The sequence below is a fragment of the Phytophthora cinnamomi genome (genome assembly GCF_018691715.1).
Source record: "Phytophthora cinnamomi strain GKB4 chromosome Unknown Contig17, whole genome shotgun sequence".
NCBI classification, from domain to species: domain Eukaryota; phylum Oomycota; class Peronosporomycetes; order Peronosporales; family Peronosporaceae; genus Phytophthora; species Phytophthora cinnamomi.
The window spans coordinates 1,449,964-1,472,333 of NW_027150950.1; the positions used below are offsets into that span (position 1 = coordinate 1,449,964).

The 22,370-nt window shown below is 54.9% G+C and overlaps 4 protein-coding genes across 4 annotated transcripts; 2 read left to right on the top strand and 2 right to left on the bottom strand.

Moving 5' to 3' along the window:
• Positions 1–4,732: 4,732 nt before the first annotated feature.
• On the bottom strand, positions 4,733–6,026 carry IUM83_04799 (D-aspartate oxidase; the record flags this gene model as incomplete). Its single annotated transcript, XM_067928896.1, has 7 exons — positions 4,733–4,771; positions 4,842–5,030; positions 5,101–5,165; positions 5,238–5,350; positions 5,437–5,558; positions 5,636–5,753; positions 5,827–6,026. 7 exons carry the CDS (start codon positions 6,024–6,026, stop codon positions 4,733–4,735), a joined length of 846 nt encoding a protein of 281 aa, XP_067795989.1.
• Positions 6,027–6,151: 125 nt separating this feature from the next.
• IUM83_04800 (Transcription initiation factor TFIID) lies at positions 6,152–7,288 on the top strand (the record flags this gene model as incomplete). The annotated part of the gene is made up of 3 exons (XM_067928897.1): positions 6,152–6,161; positions 6,287–6,334; positions 6,411–7,288. 3 exons carry the CDS (start codon positions 6,152–6,154, stop codon positions 7,286–7,288), a joined length of 936 nt encoding a protein of 311 aa, XP_067796151.1.
• A 71-nt stretch (positions 7,289–7,359) lies between these two features.
• Positions 7,360–8,088, bottom strand: IUM83_04801 (putative palmitoyltransferase; the record flags this gene model as incomplete). Its single annotated transcript, XM_067928898.1, has 1 exon — positions 7,360–8,088. One exon carries the CDS (start codon positions 8,086–8,088, stop codon positions 7,360–7,362), a length of 729 nt encoding a protein of 242 aa, XP_067796152.1.
• Positions 8,089–18,605: 10,517 nt separating this feature from the next.
• On the top strand, positions 18,606–19,108 carry IUM83_04802 (Gag protein; the record flags this gene model as incomplete). Its single annotated transcript, XM_067928899.1, has 2 exons — positions 18,606–18,870; positions 18,954–19,108. 2 exons carry the CDS (start codon positions 18,606–18,608, stop codon positions 19,106–19,108), a joined length of 420 nt encoding a protein of 139 aa, XP_067796149.1.
• Between the last annotated feature and the right edge of the window lie 3,262 nt (positions 19,109–22,370).

Here is a 22,370-nt window from a genome sequence, read left to right on the forward strand (position 1 = left end):
CGCCCACCTTGGTGCAGTACCGACTCGTCACCGACTTTCTGGAATAACCGGTAGGCTACATGCTCTCGGAGGGACATTTCACGCTTCTTTCTGCGCACCACGTTGTTCGCATACACGTCTGTGTAGGTCCAACCCAGTTCTCCATGCGGAAGAAGTAGTGGGTACTGCAACGGGTCATACACAGAGTGCGTCTCGAAGAGCCGAAGCAGCGAGTGATCTTTAGTACGCAGAAGGATGTCGCGCGGGCTGTCCAAGTTGCCATCCTCGATAAGAGTCGCCCCAACTTCCGAGACCGTTGGTAGGTTGTGGGTTCGTGGGTTTGACCTCTTCTCGTGCAGCCGGAACACCATATCAACCACCTCCTTTCCCGCCGCCTGGTCGGCGCGCAGCTTCTCCGCGAAGTTGAGATATTGTTGCGCGAACGGATTGCACTCCTCCATCATCTGCTCCATCTCCAGCAGCGTCCCGGCGTGGAGGTCAGCGAAAATACCTCGGCGACGCTCCGCTCGCTGTTGCATGTCTGGATCGACGATGTAGATCTGGGCAAACTTGGGGGGCATGGGCTCGTTTGTGAACGTATCGATACGCGGAAGTAGAGAGCCCAAGTAGTGCCCCATGGCTCCTTGAATACGATACGTGTATACACCACGTTGTCCAGCAACGCTCTCGTCTTGGTTCACGTCCCTGAAGTTGGACCGGTTGCTACAGGAAGCCCCAATCGACGTGAAGGCAAAACTTGGTTGTAGGCACGAATGCGGCGCCGAAACTCGGCATCCGTGTACAACTGGTGCAGTCGCGGAGGCGCAGCTCGTAGTGAAGGTAGCTGCACCGCTCCCTCCAAACAACAGCCTTTTTGGACTCTGCAGGCCATTTCCACGCGTTGCAATGAGGGCAGATCGTAGTTGGAGGCAGTCTGTGGCGCCCATTAACGATGTTGTCGCCGCTGAGCATGGAGACTCTGAAATCCTCCTGGTTTGCGAGTGCATGACCTCTGCGAAGAGTGCTGCGCCGTATACGCTCCTGTTGTCGTCGTTCCTCTCTCACCTCCTCCTCTTGAGCGTCTCGAACCGTGGCTTGATACTCCCGAAGAGCCACTCGCTCTGCTTCCGCTTCTTCTTGCGTCAGATTAGCCCGACGTTCTTCCTGGCGAACGCGTTCGCGTTCCTGGCGTTCTTCACGTTCATCTGGCGTTTCTTGCTGGCGTTGTTGGGCGTGTTGTAGACGATCGGTCTCCTGCATGATCTCCCGTTGTTGCTCGGTTTGGTTAGCTCTTCTAGCGGCCTGTAGTAAACGGCTTTGCTCGCGCGCTGTGCTTCGTTCGGCCTCTGTTAATAGAGCCCTACGTGTCCTTTGGCGTTCTGCATCTCTACGTCTTTGACGCTCGCGTTGGGATCCCGTCATGTTCGCCCTTCTAATTCGGGCTCTCTCTCTGTCTCGCGCGCGGCGTCGTTCTGTTTGAGACGCCGTCATTGCAGCGCGCCTCCTACGCGCTGCCTCCGCCGGGGTCGAGCCAGGAACTTGCTCCGTTGTGCTGACATCAGTTGCTACAACTGTAGAATCAACAGGCGCCGCTGCCTGGACCGGAGGTTCTTCTCTGCGGATTGGTGGAGGCCCAACAGACGTGTTTCCGGCCGCAACATGACTCTCGACAGCCGTGACAGTAGCGGCCGTGTCTGTCACGATAAGCGATTGAAATTCCTTGTTTAAGTTGTATCGTTTAGCCCTCCGACGCGCTTGGCGGCGCCTTTTAGCGGCAGGCTCCTCTGGAGCAGCCGGGGTTGCGTTGATACGCTCGTTGTCCCGCAAGGCCTGCTCGATCTCCTCGCGCGTCCATTTCCTTTTCGTTCGAGCCATTCTGGGCTGCGTACACGCAACAGAGTCACATGACGCGTTAGACATAAAGTCTAAGAACACCGTCGCCATTTCCAGGGTCCTATACACGCGCCCCGCCGCGGACACAGAAGCGCAAATAGGTGCGTCCACCTAAAGCGCCGGTCCCATACACGACCACTGGCCCGGAGATGAGGCAGGTCACCCGGCTTCGCCGAGATCTGCCCCATTTACCCCGGATTGGTATGAGATTTCCCACGCCGCTGGCGGGCGGACGTGGGCACCTCAGGGTCGCGGCTCCCAAGAGCGGTCGCTGCGGCAAGGGCACGCGCAATCCTACGTCGGCGGCGGGTGCCAGCTGCAGTCTTTCTTATCATCTTAAAATGGGTATTGCTACCCACTTTAGAGAAAGTAACGGTCAGTATAGTGGAGAGCTGCAGTACCCAAATGCCATTCTCCAAGGTAATTAAACCCGGGATGCAAGCAAGAGAGCAATGTTGCAGATTCGGGACGGCCTGCCTGGCATCTGTGCGCCAACGGGGAGTCTCGACTACATGGCCGTGTCGTGGAACCCACTGCAACTCCCCGTGGCCCCACCGGAGTAGGCACCAGGCCGCCCTTAATCCCACACTATAATACCTCGACTGCCCTGAAGGTACCAGTTATCCCAACAGGCGGAACTCCCGAAACCGACACTTCTATTACAGTTAGGAAACTATGTAGCTAAGCGTACCTTAGTCCCTGTGCGGCGCTCGCGTCCTGTGGGGCTCGCTGCAGCGCCCGACGTCCGAGCGCTTCCTCGCTCCGCCGCGCGCGGAATTCAAAAAAGGAAATGTGAGCGCTGAGGCAAAATCGGCCAATCACAGCGCGTTATAATTATCACGCATGGCTATGTTGTAATATCGGGCAAACATAAGCCAGTCCGGAAGATGGTGAGATGCCATAGGGCAGGTTACTAATGCGCTAATGCAGGGCGGTAGGACAATGCGCTACGGCAGGCTGATGCCCCAAGGGCGGAACACGACGAACTTACAGACAAACTTACAGGATACTCGGTTAGTTGTGGTAGATATAAAATGTATCGGTTGGCTCTCAAGCCTATTGTGTCACTCACTACTCAGGGGAGTGACCTTTTGTAGCCATCCCTGAATAGTGCCAGGGTCACTATTCCATGTAACCCCGTTAAAAGTCGAGAGGAAATTGGAACGTGATTGATGTGGGGTAAAACAACAACAAGAAAAAACAACCGAGCTGCAGCCTTGACTTGCTCCTCGAGCTGCTGCTCTCCTACATGCAGCCACGACACCTGACGTGCATCGGTGGCGCCCCACTATTAGTTGCCGCACTGATGGCCCTAGACAACCTGACTTAATGACCTGAGGCGACGTCGACATGCGACAACATGCCACTGACTGCCCGGACCATCCACGGTTGACAACATCACGTTTCTTAGTCGTTGCCACGGTGCCCAACACCGTTGGTCGATCCTTGCTGACTTCCCAACAGCGGGTGCCCGATACCAGATCAGCATACCAGTCGGACAGGTAGGGTGGACCGTGAACCTCTGGTTGCGACCTCTATTGCTAAACACATTTTCTTCCGCACCCTTTCTTCGTGTGACGTACAGAACACGAAAGGAAAGGCTATTTCACGTAGTTAAGGAGTAGTAAAAATTCAACTGAATACAGTAGTTGCTGAACTTTGTGTATAGGTATCTCAATTTCACTGACAAAAAATCGCTGATATATTTTCTGCAGCATTACTATCTCCAATTGGTGCAGCGCATTTAGAATGCAATGGTTCAGCCGGGTCGTAAATAGTCGATCAAATCGTGGACATTCTTCGCCAAAATAAAAACGGATATGATTTTCGACTTTTTTGCTTTCGAAAATCCTGGCACTTTCAGTTATTCACTTCTGAGCAAAGAGTTGTTCTTCCCCTGCGGCTTAATTGCCAGCCTTTTAGCTTCTCTCTGTGTTTGGCACTGGGTTGTCGGTACTTGTGGGCCTGGTCGAGTTGGAATGCGCACCCTAAGTTTTGTCAGATCAACTTGTGCTGTTTTAAGAGTTTCAAACCGCTGCGAGTCTTTTCCATGTCACGTACAGTCAAAATGGTCATACTGATGTCAATGACCATGAACTCCAATATCGTCCAGAACGAATTTGAGTTCTGCATGAATAGTGAAGGCTTCGGCATTCAATGCGATGCCATCGAGCATTTCATCACTGTGAACGACAGTTTGAGCGAAAGCTTCATCGCGACATCGTGAGTTTGATTCCAGCAGAAGCCTGACAATAAATATATTGGGTAGAGTGGTAAAGATGAAATAGTACGGCGGTCGGCACATTCACACCTTCATCATTTTAATCACCATAGCCATATTCTCAGCCTCCATCCTATCAATTGCCACCGTGATCGCGATGCACATCAATCAACACGGCCAGTGAAAATAGCAAAAGAAGCCACAACAATCATCACAGAGCACCTCCAAGTAGGGCATGCCACTGTCAGTGGCCCACTGGTATACTGACGCGAAATCAGTGAATACAGATAAATGTTGGCACAAAGCAAAATAAAATTGGAGGTGAATCAAAACGATTTTATTTGCTTTGATGAACACATTTCCTCTCCGGATTCGGTGGTAAACCTTTCTACTAGAAGTACTACAAGGCATTCATCTACAGCAGGAGCTGAACAGTCCTCCTCACGCTCGCAGACGAAGGATCGCCTCAGTATCTTTTCAGTGCTATAGACGTACATTTGGTAGCTTTTGCGGCTACCACCGTCATCTACAACTTGCTGACATTTCTGATGGGGAAATGCTGCATGGCAAGGGTCACCACGTCCTGCGCACATCCCCAGTGCAACGTATGGCCCGATCCGCCATGAGCGTAATTGTGAATCACAACAGCTCCGCGTCTCGTTGGGCGTGATTCTGTTTCTAGGCGCACGCCACCAGTACGCCCAGGACGTAAACCTGCCACGGGACCAATCACCTTGCTGTTGCGCACCTCTGGCCACAGCTTGCAGCAACGCTCCCACACTCCCTCCACATCGGCGTCATCATTTTCAGTACTCCAGTTGTGAGGTTGAACCGTTCCACCCAAGACAACATCGCCGTGTGGCCGGGGAATGATGTATGTATGCTGTCCGTCTCGATGGATGACAGCTGCGTACTTGTCCAGCTTGGGGTTATGAACCTTTCGTAAAGGAAGAAGCGTCAGTGTATGCATTATCCGTCCCACCGTGCCGGAGCTACCAGCAACGTACCTTGATGACCTGGCCACGAATCGGATACACTGTGTCATCTTTAGCCAGTTCTTTCGCCGCTAGACCTAAAAAGACACGAGAAATCAATAAGTACACCATCTGCTAGCTTTGAAAACTCGCCAAGGGGAAATGCCTACCGGTGCAGTTCACAAGCAAGTCACAGCTCTCCTCGTCGAAGTCAGTCACACGACGTTCCTCGAATATACCGCCTAACTGTCGAACTTGCTGCTGGAGCCACGTCATGAACACTCTGTAACCGCGCGAACGATTCAATCCAGAAAACGTAGTACGTCAGTAACTCCAAAGCTTCATGCACTCCACACGAGGTATCGATACCCGGTGTTGTAGATGATCGTGCCGAACGCGAATCCGTGCACCACATCTGGCGACACTTGCATCGCCTCCTCTCGACTCAATAGGCGAAAGTTCTCCACGCAATGCGCCCAGTACGGGTGCACCTGGCATAAAAAAATACGATCGACAGTTACTACAATAGTAATAATGAAAATATGGACAGCAGTGTACTCGCTCTCACCACTAGCGGTGGTCCTTCACTTGACACCTCCACGCCCTCCACAACATGAATCCCCGTTTTCTCTCCGCCTTTCTCCATCACTTGGCTCAGCCACTCGTAGCTGACCTCGCACCACTTGCTGCAGCAGCAACGAAAAATAGTACTTTATGTTAGTACTCATACATACAAAAATAGTATAACTCGTTTTGTACCGAGGCTTCGCGGGATCAGCGTCGTCCGGCAGCGAGAACGGCATCCACAGGCCGCCTGCCACGTGCGACGTGGTAGCGTCGAAGCTGTCAGCGACCACACGAACGCGCCTGAAGCCGCTCTGCAGCAGCGCCAAGGCTGAGGTGAGTCCGATCACTCCGCCGCCCACGACCAGCACGCGGCACTCAGCAGCGCTCTTCATCCCGATTGATAGATCAATGCTCACTACTATTTTCATGAAAAGTACTAACGTTTCAAAACACCCCGAAATTAGGCTCGAAATTAGAACAGCTGTTCCATTCGCGACTTGGCGCAGCGCACGCCAGCATGGCGAATGGTACGCTCGTGTTGCTCTTCACGGCTGTATAACTTCGTATCCCCGTTGCCTTCCGCCGCTGTACGGCAGTGCATCCGGAAACTGACAGTCTCCTCTCTCTCCTGATACCCTTTTCACACGCGCAGCTACTCTGGATCCGGAGCAATTCTATCTCGTGCGAGGCTCTCAAAGCAGTACGCCCCTCCTCCATCTTCAATCTTCTTCCCCTCTCTTATTTATTTATTATTATTATTACTATTCCCTTGCCAGTCGAGAAGGATGAGGTGGACTACCGCAACCTCATGACCCACTACAAGCTAGAGCCGCAGCTCGCCAAGATGGCGGACGCGACGCTGCCCAGCACGTACCACCACCTGCTGCGCGGCGTGGGCGAGGCGCGCGACTCGCTCACGCCCGGGGAGGCCAAGGGAGACCTGCTGGCGCTGCTGGAGGGCGTGCCCTTCGACCGCCCCATCGAGCCGCTGCCCGAGAGCGTGGTCAAGAGCGCGCTGCAGCTGCCCGCGGGCAGCAAGAGCGGCCCCGTGCTGCACCCGCTGAGCAGCCGCAAGACGGCGGGGCTGATCCACGCCCCGCCGCCCACGGGCGCCGAGCGCGCCGCCCACGCGGAGAAGCAGAAGGGCAAGGCCAAGGACGACAAGGACCGCAAGGAGAAGAAGGAGAAGAAGAAGAAGAAGAGGGAGAGGGAGGACGCCACCACGCTGCAGAAGCTGCTGGCCCCGCTTGTCACGGAGCTGCGCGGACTCACGTGGGCGGGCTGGGTCGTGAGCGGCAAGCCAGGCAACCCGTTCCTGCAGAAGTTCACCAAGGAGAACTGCAAGCGCCTGGGCGTGCCCAACTACTTCGACTACATCAAGAACCCGATGGACCTCACGCGGATGAAGGAGAAGGTCGAGCGCGCCGAGTACTCCAAGATCGACCAGTTCACGTCGGATATTAAGCTCATGGCCTCGAACGCCAAGACGTTCAACCGCGTGGGGGAGCCTGTGCACCAAATGGCCATCGAGATCGAGCAGCTCTACGAGTCGAAGCTGCCCACGTACAAGAAGATGTTCGACGACCTGCAGCAGGAGCGCAAGAAGCGCAAGAAGGAGAAGAAGAAGCGGAAAGAGAAGAAGAAGGAGAAGTAGGCCAGTCAGCACACGCCGCAGCTCCCGCCGTCCCGCAGGTATGGCGAGTGATTCATATTCTCTTTGGTTTTCTATTCCACCACTAGTTGGAGCGCCTCCTCTCCATCGTCATCACGTTCCCTTCTTCCCCCCATTGCAGCGTCCAGCATCGGCGTCGTGGGCAGCCACCAGCTCCACACGTCCCGACCAAAGTACACGGTGACGTTGTGAGTGAAGCCGCAGTCCGCGAGCTCCCCCGTCCTGCCGGCCAGGAACTCGAGCGTCGTCTTGCCCTCGCGCAGCAGCCACAGGTGGAAGGCGAAGTACCCGGCCAGTAGCAGCCCCACGCCCAGCGACAGCACCCAGCCGCACTTGAGCAGCGCCTCGTAGCGGCGGAAGCGCGCGTCCCACACCAGCGGCGATGCCATGGAGTTGAACACGAGGCAGCTCAGCGACGTGTAGAGCAGGAAGAGCAGGAAGAACTTCTTGTTGCTCCAGCCCACGCAGTTGCCCGTCCAGGGGCAGTGGTGGTCCATGCGGAACACGCAGCGGCCGCACACCGAGCAGTGGTGCACGTGCGCGGCCTTGTCGGCGTCGCAGCGCTCGCAGTAGCGCGTCACGCGCTCGGACTCGACGCTCGCGGGTCTGCGGCTGGCGGGGCGGCAGCGCATCGCGCACGCGTAGCTCCAGAGCATGAGCGCCGTGAGCAGCAGGTACAGGCCGTTGAGAGGCGCGCCGCATTGCGCGCGCAACACCACCGCCCACGTGTACAGCTTGAGCAGCATGAGCCCGAGGGCCACGGCCACGAAGCCCCCGCTCATGCCTGACCCTGAGGTTCACTATGGCGTAACGGACTGGACGGGATCTCTCTCTACTAGAACGTCATATCCTGTAAAGGAACGCCTGTGAATTGTTTTTTCTTTAACAGGCACCGCATGTTTCTTTTAAGAAAAACGTTACCATATTGGTATCTCAAGAGTCATCCAAGCCGATATTGATACGGGTACAGCTGTACACCGATGTACTTACTATTTCGCCCATGTGGCATGGGATGGGCTCGTCGCTCCGGCAGTCCTTGATGGTGCGCAAGTACAGCCCGAGACGTCATTTTCAACGGCCAAGTACTCTGAATCATTCGCCAATGTTGCGTAGCAACTAGCACAGGTATTCTTAGCTTGCGCAGCGCTTTAGGATGATGTATAGCAATGCATTGATTCAATAAGACCGGTCCGAACAAAAGTGCTAAAAGTGGCGGGCTCTTACAGGAGATATTTACAGTCGCCGCATCTATTACCGCGTGCGACAGTTTCCTCCATACCTGTTGGGATGGACAGAACCGTAAAACACAGCAATGCCGTATTAAGAGGATCACACAAGTTGTGTGACACGACAAATCCTACAAATCATTTTGACTTGGCTGAACTATAGTGACCGGGAGGGATGACGTACTTCATAAACAGACCAGCCGCGCTACCCTTAGCTGGGCGCCCCCGCTGCTCGCTTCGCTCGCGAATTATAGATTGTACGTTCGGCCCAGTACAGTGCGCGGCTCGCTGGAATGCTCGGCGCTGGACCTGCCTCCGCAAATACGGTGCGGCCCTGCTTCGCGGGCTCCGCGCGCGGGTTTGCTGCGGCTACGCGACCTCGCAACCGCTCGCCTTAGTTCTGACGGAGGCGCTAGTGCGCCTCGTCTTTTTTGTGATGTCGCCCACCCTTTGTGTGATCACTGGAATGGGCGCGTGTTGTACTACGTTGTAGTACTATATTTTGGTTGGGCTGATCCTCCCATCCCAAAACGCTAATCCGTCCCAATCGCGCATCGCTACCCCACTCACCGTACTTATAAAGTCAATGTACATATTCCTCCCACTCATCGTACTCAGTTGAATTTTCACCGTCCAAGGTCCAAGCCCAAGTTTCGAAAGCAGCCCTCTGCAGACGTATCATGCGCCTTCTCTTCGCCATCGTTCTCGTCGTGGTCTTCCTTTTCGCGAACACAGAAGCTGGTGGAGTGAACAGTGGGGCTCTTTCTAAGCTGACGAAGAGCGCTTTAGCGAAAAACAAGTGGTTTTGGAACAAAGTGAGCTGGAAATTTTGGAGATCGTTGGTACCCAAGGACTACAGAACGAAGAAGGGAACTATAGGCGTGCACGCTGGTCGTTTCCACCCGATTAAGCCACCCGTTGAATGATATTGGCATTTGGAGGCATCTACATCTGCGCTCCTTGTCTTCGCTGATATAGAATGTAGAACAACGTTTGGGTTCTTCAATACAGTCCGTTGATGATGTTAGGACCGATGGGGTGACAATATCATTATTTCTCGACTAGCCATGTTCCTGGCGCACTAGGCCCGCGCCAACGAGCCTTTCCTCCTGTCACGGGCCGGCAGCACCTCAGATACTCACTGATTCGCGTTTCTTATAACTTTCAAGAATGCTCATTTCCTGTCTGTGCAAGCAGATCACAATATTACAATGCATGAAATGTGGAACAACTACGGTCTCCTTCCACCTACTATGTCTTTGTCGAAACGACTGAATTATCACGAATTTTTTCTCTGTGATATTATCACAGCGAAAAAAATCGAGATTGTTTTTTAAGGAGCTTTCGCGTGCCCTCGCCCTTCATCAGCTCAAATGACCCACGATGTAGTGGTAAGCAGGGGTTCGTAATAACGACAATATATATTGACAATAGTAACGTAATACCAAGATAACGTTAATACAATACCAACAAAATCAACAAGTTAATATTCGAATTGTCATATCGATAGATTTGCACTGATAATAAATTGATTGTACTAAATCGACCAATGTAATATACTGGGCACTGAAGGTTTAGCTGGTCATGCCTGGTTGGTACCCCACCTGTGCTTGCTACTAAATATACTGGACATTCGATAGAATCAACTGTTTATTGGGGCGAAGCCCTTCTTATAATCAGACAACTCCTATTTACTTCCTTTTTACCCTTTTTACGGTATACGTTTTTAAAATAGTTTTGGGTTAAAATATATCATCGCTCTCCGGGGGCTGAAGACTACAAAAGATTAGTAAGCTAAAAGCAGAAAGACACTATTGGGCAGGTGGACCACCTCCCTCGAAAAAGTTGACGGTCCGTAAAATGGGGGTTATTTTTATTCCGACTGTTGGGGCACCTGATATTAGTGGGATGATGAGTTAGCCTTAAATGCAACTTTTTCTATGAGAATTAGCGCGGAGATTTCTATAGCCATCCGAGAATGTACCCAGATATACCGAGGAACCAACTCGCATTTATGAGTACAGCCATCATAAGTAGGCCTGATCCCTTGTCAGACTTGATTGCGTAAAAAGTCGGCAGGGTTCGAGGCCGTCTGTAAAATGGGTGATGGAGAGTACTGTTCTATGTACTGGCTTAGGTTATGTTGAAGTGGTTGCTGGCAGCGCTCAACGCCGTGGCTGGCGCTCGCGCGACTCGCTCAGTCTCGCTTTAGCTTACGGTTACTGGACCGAGAGTTTATCTAGGCTAGGCCAAGAGTTGTCGTGGCCAGAGAGCCAGGAGCGACTTTGTATTTGTGGAACGGGAGTGTCCTCGAGTGTATTCACCTACCGACCGAGGATTACCTCGGTCCCCCCTTGTAACGGGGTTACACGAGGGGTTACCCTTTTGGTGTAGCTTACACAAGGGTTACCCCTGGATGAAGTACGGCCGCAGGCCAACCATTAGGAATGAACTAGAGCTAGTTATAGCTGATAGTGAAGTGCAGATACTTCCACCTTAGTCGGCGAAGCCGAAGTAAAGAAATCAGTACAGTTCGCCTTTTGCAAGGAAGTCTTTGTGACTTGTTCTGAGCGGGTCCTCGGATGGGACCCTGCTGGACTCTCGGAGTCGTTACACCTTCCTCTGTGCAAGGAGCTACGGCAGCCCCGCTGCACTTTGTAGCCCTCGTAGTCAATCCCTCACCTGAATCTGCCAGACTGTACCTCTGTGATGATGGAGCAAGCTGCGCTCGCGAACCTGGCCCCAGGCCAACAGGAGGCGCTTAAAAAGCTGGTGTCCCTGTTGGGACCGGAGGGCGTAGCGTGTAACGGGGTTACACGCACAAGTGGCTACAAGCCACATGTGATTTTAACAGATAGGATATCTGTTAAAAGTTTTTGATACTTCCTCACATTGGTGTAAGTCACACCAATGGATACATTGAAGGGGGCCACCACAATGAGTGGTCCACACCTACCCAAAGATCCTATTGGTAGAAAGCAGCATCTTCCTACCAATTAGAGACGTGCATATTGGCGGGGCTCTGACAGCCAGCCGCCGTCAACCCCTTTCATAGATCATAAACAGTTTTAGCAGATTTAGAAGGTAGATCAATTTACAAACAATACAGTTCTCATTTTACCTAAACAAAGTCACTTGGAGTCGTCATTTGATTTATATTATATTTGTGGACTCAAGTATAATTAACTCAAGTTATTACTAAGTACGTACGCTTCCTCATACACGTAGCGCAACGTGTAAGCGAAAGTAGTGAGTCAAGTTAGACCCACTACACCTGGTAGCACTTTGTAGTCCGTCCAACGACCGACTGCTTGACGTTCGTACGAGGTATACGAACGCGGAGCTGAGAACCACATGAGCACGGAGGTGCCCATGGAGAGCTCCAATACGCCTGCAACGCATGTTGCACGCGCTGACTGCCCCCACCTGTCTGACCCAGAGTGGGAAGCCCTCCAACGACTGTCAACAGTCATTGGGGTGGCGGCCATAGCTACGATTCTGCGTACGCTATCACCGACAGAGCAACATGGTGTAGCTCTGGGGTTCATCATGAAGGAGCAGCGTGATGCTGCTTCCTCAGTAACGGCGTCGTCAGGGACGACACCGCGTGCTCAACCATTAAAGTTGAGCGTAAGCAATTACGTGGGAAGAGAGGGCGAGCCTCTCCTCCGATGGCTTGTCGAACTCGACACTGCCATAGCGGCTCGACGTAGCGTCGACCCGGTGTCGAAGGTCGCGTTCACCATGTCCTGCCTTGGCGGACGCGCAAGGAGTTGGGCGTATGGGCGCCGACTCTCCGATCCTACGTGCTTCAGCACGTACGAAGTATTCAAAGAGGAGCTCAAACAAGCGTTTGAGCCCCCGCAAAACGAGTTCCGGTCGAGGGCGGAGTTCCTCGACCTGCAGCAGGGTAAGCATGACGTCCATACTTACGCGCAGCGCGCACGATACTTGGTATCAAATATCGTGACTAACCCGATTGACGAGGCGACCAAGGTCGTCACGTTCATGAAAGGACTTAGAGATGGGCCCGTGAAGACCTATCTCTTCCGAGAGTACCCGAGTACTCTCGAAGCTGCATTCACCCTTGCCATGCAAGAAGAGTTTAGCCTGCGGCAGGCTAAACTCCATGCAAATGCGCCGAGGCCGCAACCGCGCCCGGTAGCGAGGACGGGAGGTCCAGAACCAATGGACCTCTCGAACGCAACAACTGCTGGTTACCAGCAGCAGGGAGGTAACATGCGATGCTTCCGTTGCGGAAGGATCGGTCACTTTGCACGGGAGTGCACAGCTCCCATGGGCCCTGGAGGTGGACGTCGTGGCGAGGCTAGGCATCGCCGCGGACCAACAAAAACGCGAACATCCAGTAGGCGCGGGGCGCCCTACTGTTAATGCAGTCACACGTGCCGACATCGGGCACGCGACACTGAGGACTGCAGTCCCCAGTGAGACTAGCTGTCGCTGCAAGAAGCAAGATGACAGGTCGAACCTAGTCATCTTGAAGGTTTACTCGAAGAGAGCAAGTGACTCTCTTCGAGCTTTGGTAGATTCAGGCGCGTCGAACAACTTTGCTCGACTACGAAGCCTGCCGCGATTTGACTTCAAGGAGGTAAATGTACCTCGAAGTCTTCTGGGGGTACGACTGGCAACAGGTGCCATCGTGAAGACCGAGAAGCGCGTCGTGAACGTGCGCTTCTCGTACAAACAACGAGTGTTTGTCGAACACTTTATCGTCCTGGACCTGGACGATAAGTTCGACGTTGTTATGGGCATGCCGTGGCTTGCCCGGCATGATCCGGTAATAGCCTGAAAGAAGCGCACGCGCGTGCGCTTCGGCCGTGACAGCGGAACAGAGAGCGATGGCCCTGTTACCGCAGCGCACGCACCAGAAGGTGCACGCGGCTCACCAGTCGAGACAGCGCTTAATGCCGCTGTCCCGGGGAGCCCAAGGGGTGCGCGAGATACGCACAAGAGGAATCCACGTCGGCAATGCTGCCGACGTCTGAAGATGAGGATGTGTTGGTTCCGGGAACCAACACTCGCGTTCAAGTACGCATGGGACAGTCCCTGACCCGAAGAGGTCAGGTCGACAACGACGCGTCGGCTCCGGGAGCCGATGCACCCTCGGTCATGAGGGGCTCCGCCAATGAATGGCGTCGAGGTGACGAAGGCGTGTCAACTCCGGGAGTTGACGCTGCAAACAGTGCGGACGGTTGCAAACGTGCCGCACTGACGCAATTTGATGCTGTCGTGCTGCCAGGCTGCACGACGAAGCGCCATGCGATCAAGCCGGGATTGATATCGCGCGCCCGCAGACAGGGTCTGCCGGCGAAGGAACACATTACCGTGCAGCCGGGGTGCACGAAGGAACATGCGGTCAAGCCGGGCTTGATACCGCGCGCCCGCGGACAGAGTCCGCCGGTGAACAACTGTCCACGACTGGGCCTGGACCAGAAGAACAACTGTGCGGAGCCGGGTTCCGCACAACAAGAAGACGGCGCATGCGAAGAACGCTGCGCAAGTCTCGGTCCGGGATCGAGACGCAACAAGAACAGTCTGCTGGGCAGCCTGAGGCGGTGACGCCGGGCGTTGAGACGCTGAACGTCTTGACGCGTACCGATACTGGATTCCAGTATCGTTAAATGGAACTCGCTAATCCTCCGACGACGGCGTCGGAGTTGACTTCGCTTCCAGCCATGAGCTGGAAGCGCTTCACGCGCGACTTGCACGATGGACGCATCGAGCAGGTCTGCGTTCTTTCGAACAGCGAAAGAACGGAGAGCGAGAGCGAAGCGCTGAAGCAGTTCTTTATGGGAAGTACCACTGAGAGTGAAGACACTCTCAGTGCGAAGACGAAGCGAGAGCGCTTCGAGGAACAAGGTTGGGACTCGCTGAAGTCGAGTCCCTATTACGAATTACTGAGGGAGTACAAAGACGTACTCCCGGAAGAGATTCCTGCGGAGCTTCCGCAGGATAAAGGCATTCAGCACGAGACTGATCTCGTGCCGGGCACGAAGTACTGTGTTACGCGGCAGTGGCCACTGCCGCGAGAGCAAGTAAAAGCAATCGACGACTTCTTTGAAAGTCGTCGCAAAGCAGGACAAGTGTGGGAATCAAAGTCCCCGCACAGTGCTCCGACGTTCTGCACAGGGCGGATGGCGCATCGTTCATGCGTATAACAAGCTGAACGATGCGACAGTACCGGCGCAGACGCCGATACCGCGAAAAGATGTTATCATCGATTCGATGGCCGGGAGCACCGTTTACAGTGCTCTCGACTTGCGAGACGGATGCTATCAGATCCGAATGCGTGAGAGCGATATCCCTCTCACGGCAGTGAACACGCCAAGCGGCATGCTCTGGGAATGGCTGGTAATGCCGCAGGGGCTTAAGAACGCCCCTGCGACTTTCAACAGGTGCGTGACGCACTTGTTGCGCTCGGTGCGCGACTTCGCGCCGTACTTCGATGATGTGTTCATCCACAGCCGGGCTGTGGACGGAAAGACCGACGTAGAGATGCACAGGGTGCATCTCCGAAAGCTACTTGATCTTATGCGAAAGCATAAGCTCTACGCGAACCTGAAGAAGTGTATCTTCGGGGCGAGCGAGATACCCGTCCTCGGGTGTCTCGTAGGAAAGAATGGTGTTCGCCCTGACCCGGAAAAGGTCAGAGTGATCAATGAATGGCCAACGCCTTCAAGTGTCAAGGAACTGAGGCGGTTCCTTGGCTTGGCCACGTGCTTGTGCAAGTACGTGGAGGATTACGGGGCAAGATCCGCCCGCTGTCGCAACTTCTTAAGAAAGAAGCTGTGTGGAATTGGACACCCGATTGCCAAAAGGCATTCGATGCAGTCAAGCGGGGCTTGACTGAGGCGCCGATCTTGGCAGTGGCTGACCAAGATCGCCCATTTCACGTAGTGTGCGACCCATTCGACTTCGCGATCGGATGCGCGTTGATGCAGCACGATCATGAGGGCCGTGATCGTGTCGTCTACTACCAATCGCGTCAGCTGAAGCCAGCTGAGCGCAACTATCCGGTACATGACAAGGAACTCCTTGCCATGAAATACGCACTCGCAAAGTTCCGAGTGTATTTGCTTGGAAGTAGACCGTTTGTGGTCTACACCGACCATGCATCACTGCGCACTGCAGTGAAGTCACCACACATTTCACAAAGAATGACGAGATGGCTCTCATTCTTTGCGGAGTATAACCTCCGGGTCGAATACAAACCCGGAAGATTGAATGTAGTGGTCGACGCGTTATCACGTCGGCCGGACTACGCAGAAGCTGCCGACGTCAATGCCATTGACGCCATGCGATCGAGCAAACCCACATCGTCTCTGTTGGACGATGTGAAGGCCGCGTACGCGCTCGAAGCGGACACGAAGCTCTTGCTGGCCTATGGCACAGCGCCTTCTGACAGGTCCCGTCAGAAGCTGCCCAAGCACCTTCGAGCGCGTGCACACCGATATCGGGTGCACGACGGACTGCTTCTTTATAATGCAGTCGACGACAACGCGGACCGCGTTGTCGTGCCAAATGACCATGACCTGCGACTCAGGATCATGTACGAGTATCATGATGGCCCGTCTGCGGGACATCTCGGACGTGAGAAGACATACGTCCTTCTCACGCGTGATTTCTACTGGCACCACCAGTACAAGTGGGTGCGCAAGTACGTCCGTGCTTGCGAGGTGTGCCAACGCGTAAAGCCTGCGCCATTCGCGCAGGCTCCATTGCAATCACTACCGACTACGTCGGAGTTTTGGAAGTCCATGTCTTTGGACTTCATCTTTGGTCTTCCCCCGGACAGCGGAGGGAATACCGGTGTTGTGGTCTTCGTCGACCGCTTCAGCAAGATGGTGCATCTTGCTGCGGTGCCGACAGAGGTGACTGCAAAGCAGACGGCCCGTCTGTTCGTTGACATGATGTTCAAACACCATGGTATGCCGACCGACATCGTGTCGGACAGAGACCCGCGCTTCACAGCGCACCTGTGGCAAGAAGTGTTTACACTTCATGAGAGCCAGCTTTCCATGTCGACTGCGGATCATCCGCAGACGGACGGTCAAACCGAGCGCGTGAATCGCGTGGTCGTCGACATTTTGAAGGGCTACGCTCACTTGTTCCAATACTGGAGCGAGTGCTTATCGATGACAGCGTTTGCCATCAACAACTCAGTGCATGCCTCGACCGGGCATACATCGTTCTACGTGAATGCCATGCGGCATCCACGTCTACCGAGTTTACTCGGAGTGATGGCTCCCACTTTAAGTGGGGGAGGATCTACGACTGCAAAACAGCAGCCGCAGAAAACCGCTGACACTTGCACAGTGTCAGCTGCAACAACGAACAAAACGCATGAGTCTGCGCAGGGCGCAGGCTCCTCCAACAACAAGGACAAAGACCACGGGTCTGCGCAGGGCGCAGACACCGCAAAGAACCACGCAGAGGCCGGGCCTCTAGCAGAGAGCGAGCTGAATGACTTCAGCTCGGATGCAATCAACTTCCTTACCAAAATACAAGCCGTGATTCCGTTTGTCCAAGATGCAATAGCAGCTTCTGTTGATCAACAGAAGCTGAACGCAGACAATGTGGGCCGAGGCAACACTAATGAATTCAAAGTTAGTTCATTGGTTTTGTTAGCTACTCAAAACCAGCCTAAACATGCAGTTTCGGATTTCGGAGCAAGTAAGCGTGCTCCGCGCTTCATCGGGCCGTTCACTGTGTTGGTACGGCACGGCAACGCTTACACGCTAGACATACCGTCTGGCATGCGCCTCCATCCGACCTTTTACGTCGGACGGCTGAAGCCATACCTGCAGCACGAGCCATCTAGCTCGGCTGATCCGAAGCCTCGGCAGGAGCCGAGGCAGAAGCGGAAGCCTTGGCCTCGGCGACGAGCAGCCTCTCTTCCAGCGCTCGGACGCACTGGAGCAACCCCTTCATCTGGGTCCCCAACTCGACCTGGATATTCGAGGCGGTCTGCGAGACCGCCGCGACTTGGGCCTTCTGGTTCGCCAGCTCCTGCTTCAGGGCGGCGAACTCAGCGTCCTGCAGACGCCCCACGGCGGTCACCCGGTCGTGGAGCGACGTGTACTGATCAGCCCGGGGCTGATCATACCCGGGGCGTGTCCCCACCCCCGCCACCGCCGATCCGTGACGCCCGCGGCTCAACCCGCTGGATTGTTGAGCGGATTGTTGACCATAGTATCCCGAATACGAACCCTCAAAGGGCTCGTTTTCGTATTCGTTGGAGAGGATTTCCTCCCCATCAAGATACATGGGAACCGCGGAACGTCTTGCTGGAGGACGTTCCTACAATGGTGAGGGCGTACGAAGTGCAGTACGCGCTGGCGCAGTACGAGCGCTGCGGTCATCGCTAGCGCCCGAACCCTCACGTGCTAAGAACTTAGCACGGAGCTCTTTGAGAGTCTTGGGCACACGGAACGACGTGTACCCGTTCAGGTCGCGGTCGCTCAAGCGGACCGCGCCTGGGAAGCACTTCGCGCACTGAAAGCCCTCGGGCACAGCGCACGGCACATTAGCCTCCTCCGCAGCAACGTGGAGTTGCTCCAACTTTCCACGCTTCGAGTACGTCTCGAAGCGATCACGCGCTTGCTTAATCCGATCACGGTAAGCATTCGGCTTCTTGTTGAAGTTCTCAACAAAATCATTCCAACTTTGACAAAGTGCCTGCCACTCGGGCACTTTGCTGCGAGAAGATGTCTTCTTGCTTTGAAACCATCGGAGCTCATGAAAGAGTCCGATGTAATAATCGCGCCTTTGATGCGTCTCCGCATCAAAGTGCAGCTCGGCAGCCACGGCGTCATCTTTGATGGCGCTGCATACGTATAACGGCACCTCATTCGGAGGTACCGAGTTCCCATACCGGTCCGAGATCTCGGACGCGGACTGTAACGGGGTTACACGCACAAGTGGCTACAAGCCACTTGTGATTTTAACAGATAGGATATCTGTTAAAAGTTTTTGATACTTCCTCACATAAGACGTTTGAAGGTCGAGAGGGAGAAAATCTCTTACTCTGGATTCGAGAGATCGAGACGGCCATGGGCTCCGCCCTGCTTCAATCGGAGCACCAGCGCGTAGAGCTTGCCATCTCCAAGCTCGGTGGACGAGCACGCGAGTGGGCGCTTACAAGCGGGTCGTCGGTGGGCCAAGCCTTCCTGACATGGGATGAGCTCAAGCAACAGCTCTCGCGACTGTTCTCGCCACCGAGCCACGCGTACCGCGTACGCTCCAAGTTCTTGGCCACTCGCCAAGTCAAGAAGGATTTGGTGGACTACGTCCAAGAGCTGCGCACGCTCATTTCGGGTATGTTCGCTGAGCCTCTGCCGGAGTCGGTCACCGTCAGGTGTTCATGGATGGTCTTCGGACCGGAGTGGCTCGCACGGAAGTCTTCCGCAGCCACCCTACCTCGTTTGAGGAAGCCGTTGCCGTGGCATTGAATACCGAGTACAACTTCAAGTCGGCTCGCATGGGCTGGAGCGCGGCACAGACGAGCATATCGGCTGGCCCCGAGCCCATGGACCTCAGCTACGCTGAAGACTAAGAAGCAGAGCTTCGAGCTGCTGAGCAGCGCCGTGGTATTTGCAGATGCTTCACCTGCGGAAGCACCGACCACTTGGGGCCAGGTTGTCCGCTGCGTAAACCGCAATATGCTCCCTCGAGCCGAAGCACCGCTTCGGACCGGATGTCTGGTTCGTCGCGGGGAAACGGCGACACCCAGTAGGCGCGGGGCGGCCTGCTGGGGAAGAACTAAGTTCTATTGAGCCTCAGAGAAGTGGAGGTCAGCAGGGCTTAGCCCGGAAGAGAGCCGTACTCTCTAACACGGAAAGGAAATGCAAGCCGTGCTTGCTGGTCGTCCTAGCAAGTGTGAAGAGCTTTGAAAAGCCGTGGACGGTCCTAATTGATTCGGGGGCGTCTGGCAATTACGCCAGGCGCTCCACGGTTGATGGAAGTCAGCTGTATGCTGAGGCGCTGCGGGCGCGTACGCGTGACATTGTCACTGTCCGTCTAGCGACGGGCACTCGTGTCACGGTGCCCAAGGTCCCCACGGATTTGGGCGTGACGTTCCTTGACTTTGACAGCTCGGAACGCTGTCTAGCCTTGGACTTGGATTCAAGGTATGACCTCATCCTTGGTATGGCGTGGCTAGAACACCATGAGCCATGGATCGACCGGAGGTCGAAGACGTTAGGCGCTACGCGCTCCTCTCCTGGTGGAGCTTTGGCGAGTCATGAACCCACCCCTGCTAGGACGCAGAAGCGCTTTTGGCGCGAGCACTGGACCGAGTCGGTCAACGTGATTGATATCGGAGTTTCCGAGTTGGTGGACGCTGCATGTGTCGAGAGGGAGCGTTCCGAGCGTAGCTCGGGCGCTGAACGTGGAGCGGCACGACTTCCGCTGAGCGTTGATAGCCCGGAAGGCGAGCCACTATTGCGTGCTACTGAAAGCACGGTCGGTACGATGTGGAGGAGCCAGGGGCGATGCCCGGCTGAGGGATGTGGAGCGGCACTAATTCCGCTGATCGGGGGCGCCTTGCTGCGTGCCAGCGTTGGCGCGGTCGGTATGATGCCGAGGTACTGTGGAGTGGCACATAATCCATTGAATGGAGGCTGTGGATCGAGCAGCACTTCGCTGGGTGTCGGTCGCGACACCGGAGCTCTTCCAGAGCTGAATGAGGTGGCAACATCTGGCGCCGATATAGGCGCGAAGTTGAAGGTATCTTCGCGACGAACCACGTCCGCGAAGAGGAGGCAGCGGCGCCGTGCGCTGGCTGCGAGGCGCAAGGCGTCTGAACTCGCACGAGTCGGGAATGGTGTGTCGAGCGGCATGGCGCCACGCGAGAGCGAGCAGCTCTACACACTTGTGAATGGGGTGACGGGGACGTCGACGGTAAAATCAGTGTCAACGCCCTGCCCGCGCTTGAGGCTATCTTGGAGCAGGACGAGATGTCCTTGGCCGAGTTCAGTGAGGCCTTGAAGGCTGGTGAATTGGCCGAGGTGGTTGTGATACGGCCTGAAGAAGAATTAAACTCGTCCTCGCTTCTTGATGAAGCTGTCCTCGAGGACACCAAGAAGTCGCTGAATGCGCGTAGCGGGTCCGCGATCCTGAAGGACTCTTCGGATCCCTTCTACCCGGTGGTAAAGGAGTACCAGGATGTGGTCTCCAAGGACCCGCCCTCGGGGCTCCCTCCGGATCGAGGTGTGCGTCACGGGATTGACCTTGTTCCCGGAACGAAATACTGAATTACGAGGCAGTGGCCTTTACCAAAGGAGCAGTGTGACGTCATTGACGCGTTCTTCCGTGCGAAGCACGAGGCAGGCATGGTGCGCGAGAGCAAATCTCCCCATTCCACGCCCACCTTCTGTGTCAGAAAGCCGAGTGGCAAGTGGCGCATCGTGCATGCTTTTAACAAGCTCCACGCTACCACCATTCCGGCGCAGACGATGATCCCGAGGAAGGATGTCCTCCAGAACATGGTGGGCTGCACGATGTACAGTGCGCTCGACTTGGTCGATGGATATTATCAACTGCAAGTGCCATCCCTCTCACGGCTGTGAGTACTCCGAGCGGAATGCTCTGGGAGTGGTTGGTCATGCTGCAGGGGTTGTCGAACGCGCCGGCGACGTTCAACCGTCTGGTGACGCAGTTGTTCCGGCCCCATCGGGCGTACGCACAAACGTACTTTGACGATATTTTCGTCCACAGTCGTGCAGAGCACGGGAAAATTGACGTGGAGAACCATGTGGAGCACCTGCGACCGGTGCTCGAGTGCATGCGCACAAATAGGCTGTACGCTAACAGTGATAAGTGCATCTTCGGCGCAGAAGAGATACCCTTATTGGGGTGCTTCATTGGGAAACAAGGCCTGCGGGCCGATCCAGTCAAGGTTAAGGCCATTGTTGACTGGTCGGTTCCCATGAACCAGAAGGATCTTCGCAAGTGGCTTGGTCTCGCCAATTACTTGCACAAGTATAGCGAGAACTACGCTGAGATGGCTCGGTCATTGTCTAATCTTCTGAAGAAGGATACAGACTGGCGTTGGGACGCCGAGCATCAAGAGGCGTTCGAGGCGATTAAAGCTAGCCTGCTTCATGCGCCTATTTTGGCTTTGACAGACCCCGCTCGTCCGTTTAGTGTCGTCTGTGACGCTTCGGACTTCGCCATTGACTGTGCCCTGCTTCAAGCAGATGCCGAAGGGCGCGATCGCGTGGTCGCGTTTGAATCTAGCCAGCTCAAGGCTGCTGAGACGAACTACCCAGTTCATGATAAGGAGCTACTTGCAATGAAGTATGCGCTCGTCAAGTTCAGGGTCCACCTGTTGGGCTCTCAGCCGTTCGTGGTCTACACGGATCACGCGTCGTTAAGCACTGCGACTCAGTCGCCTCACCTCTCACAGAGAATGGCTAGGTGGCTGTCCTTCTTTGCGGAATACAACTTCGAGGTTAAGTATAAGCCAGACAGGCAGAATGTCCTCGCGGACGCGCTGTCCCGCAGACCGGACTATGAGCTCACTCACGTCACGACGGTGACTTCGTCACTACCGGGTCTAATCCGAGCGGCTTACGCCAAGGATGACACTTGTGTCGCGTTATTGAAGGTTCTGGGGAGCAAGGAGTTTGAAAGCTCGGACATTGGGTTGTCGGCGCGGCTGCGCGCGCGGTTACATCGTTATACTCACGATGGTGGCCTGTTGTTTTACAACACGGGCCCCGAGGACACGCCCCGCGTGGTCATCCCTCATGAGGAGGACTTGAAGTATCGCATCCTCTATGAGGCACATGATACCCCGCTGAGTGGCCATCTTG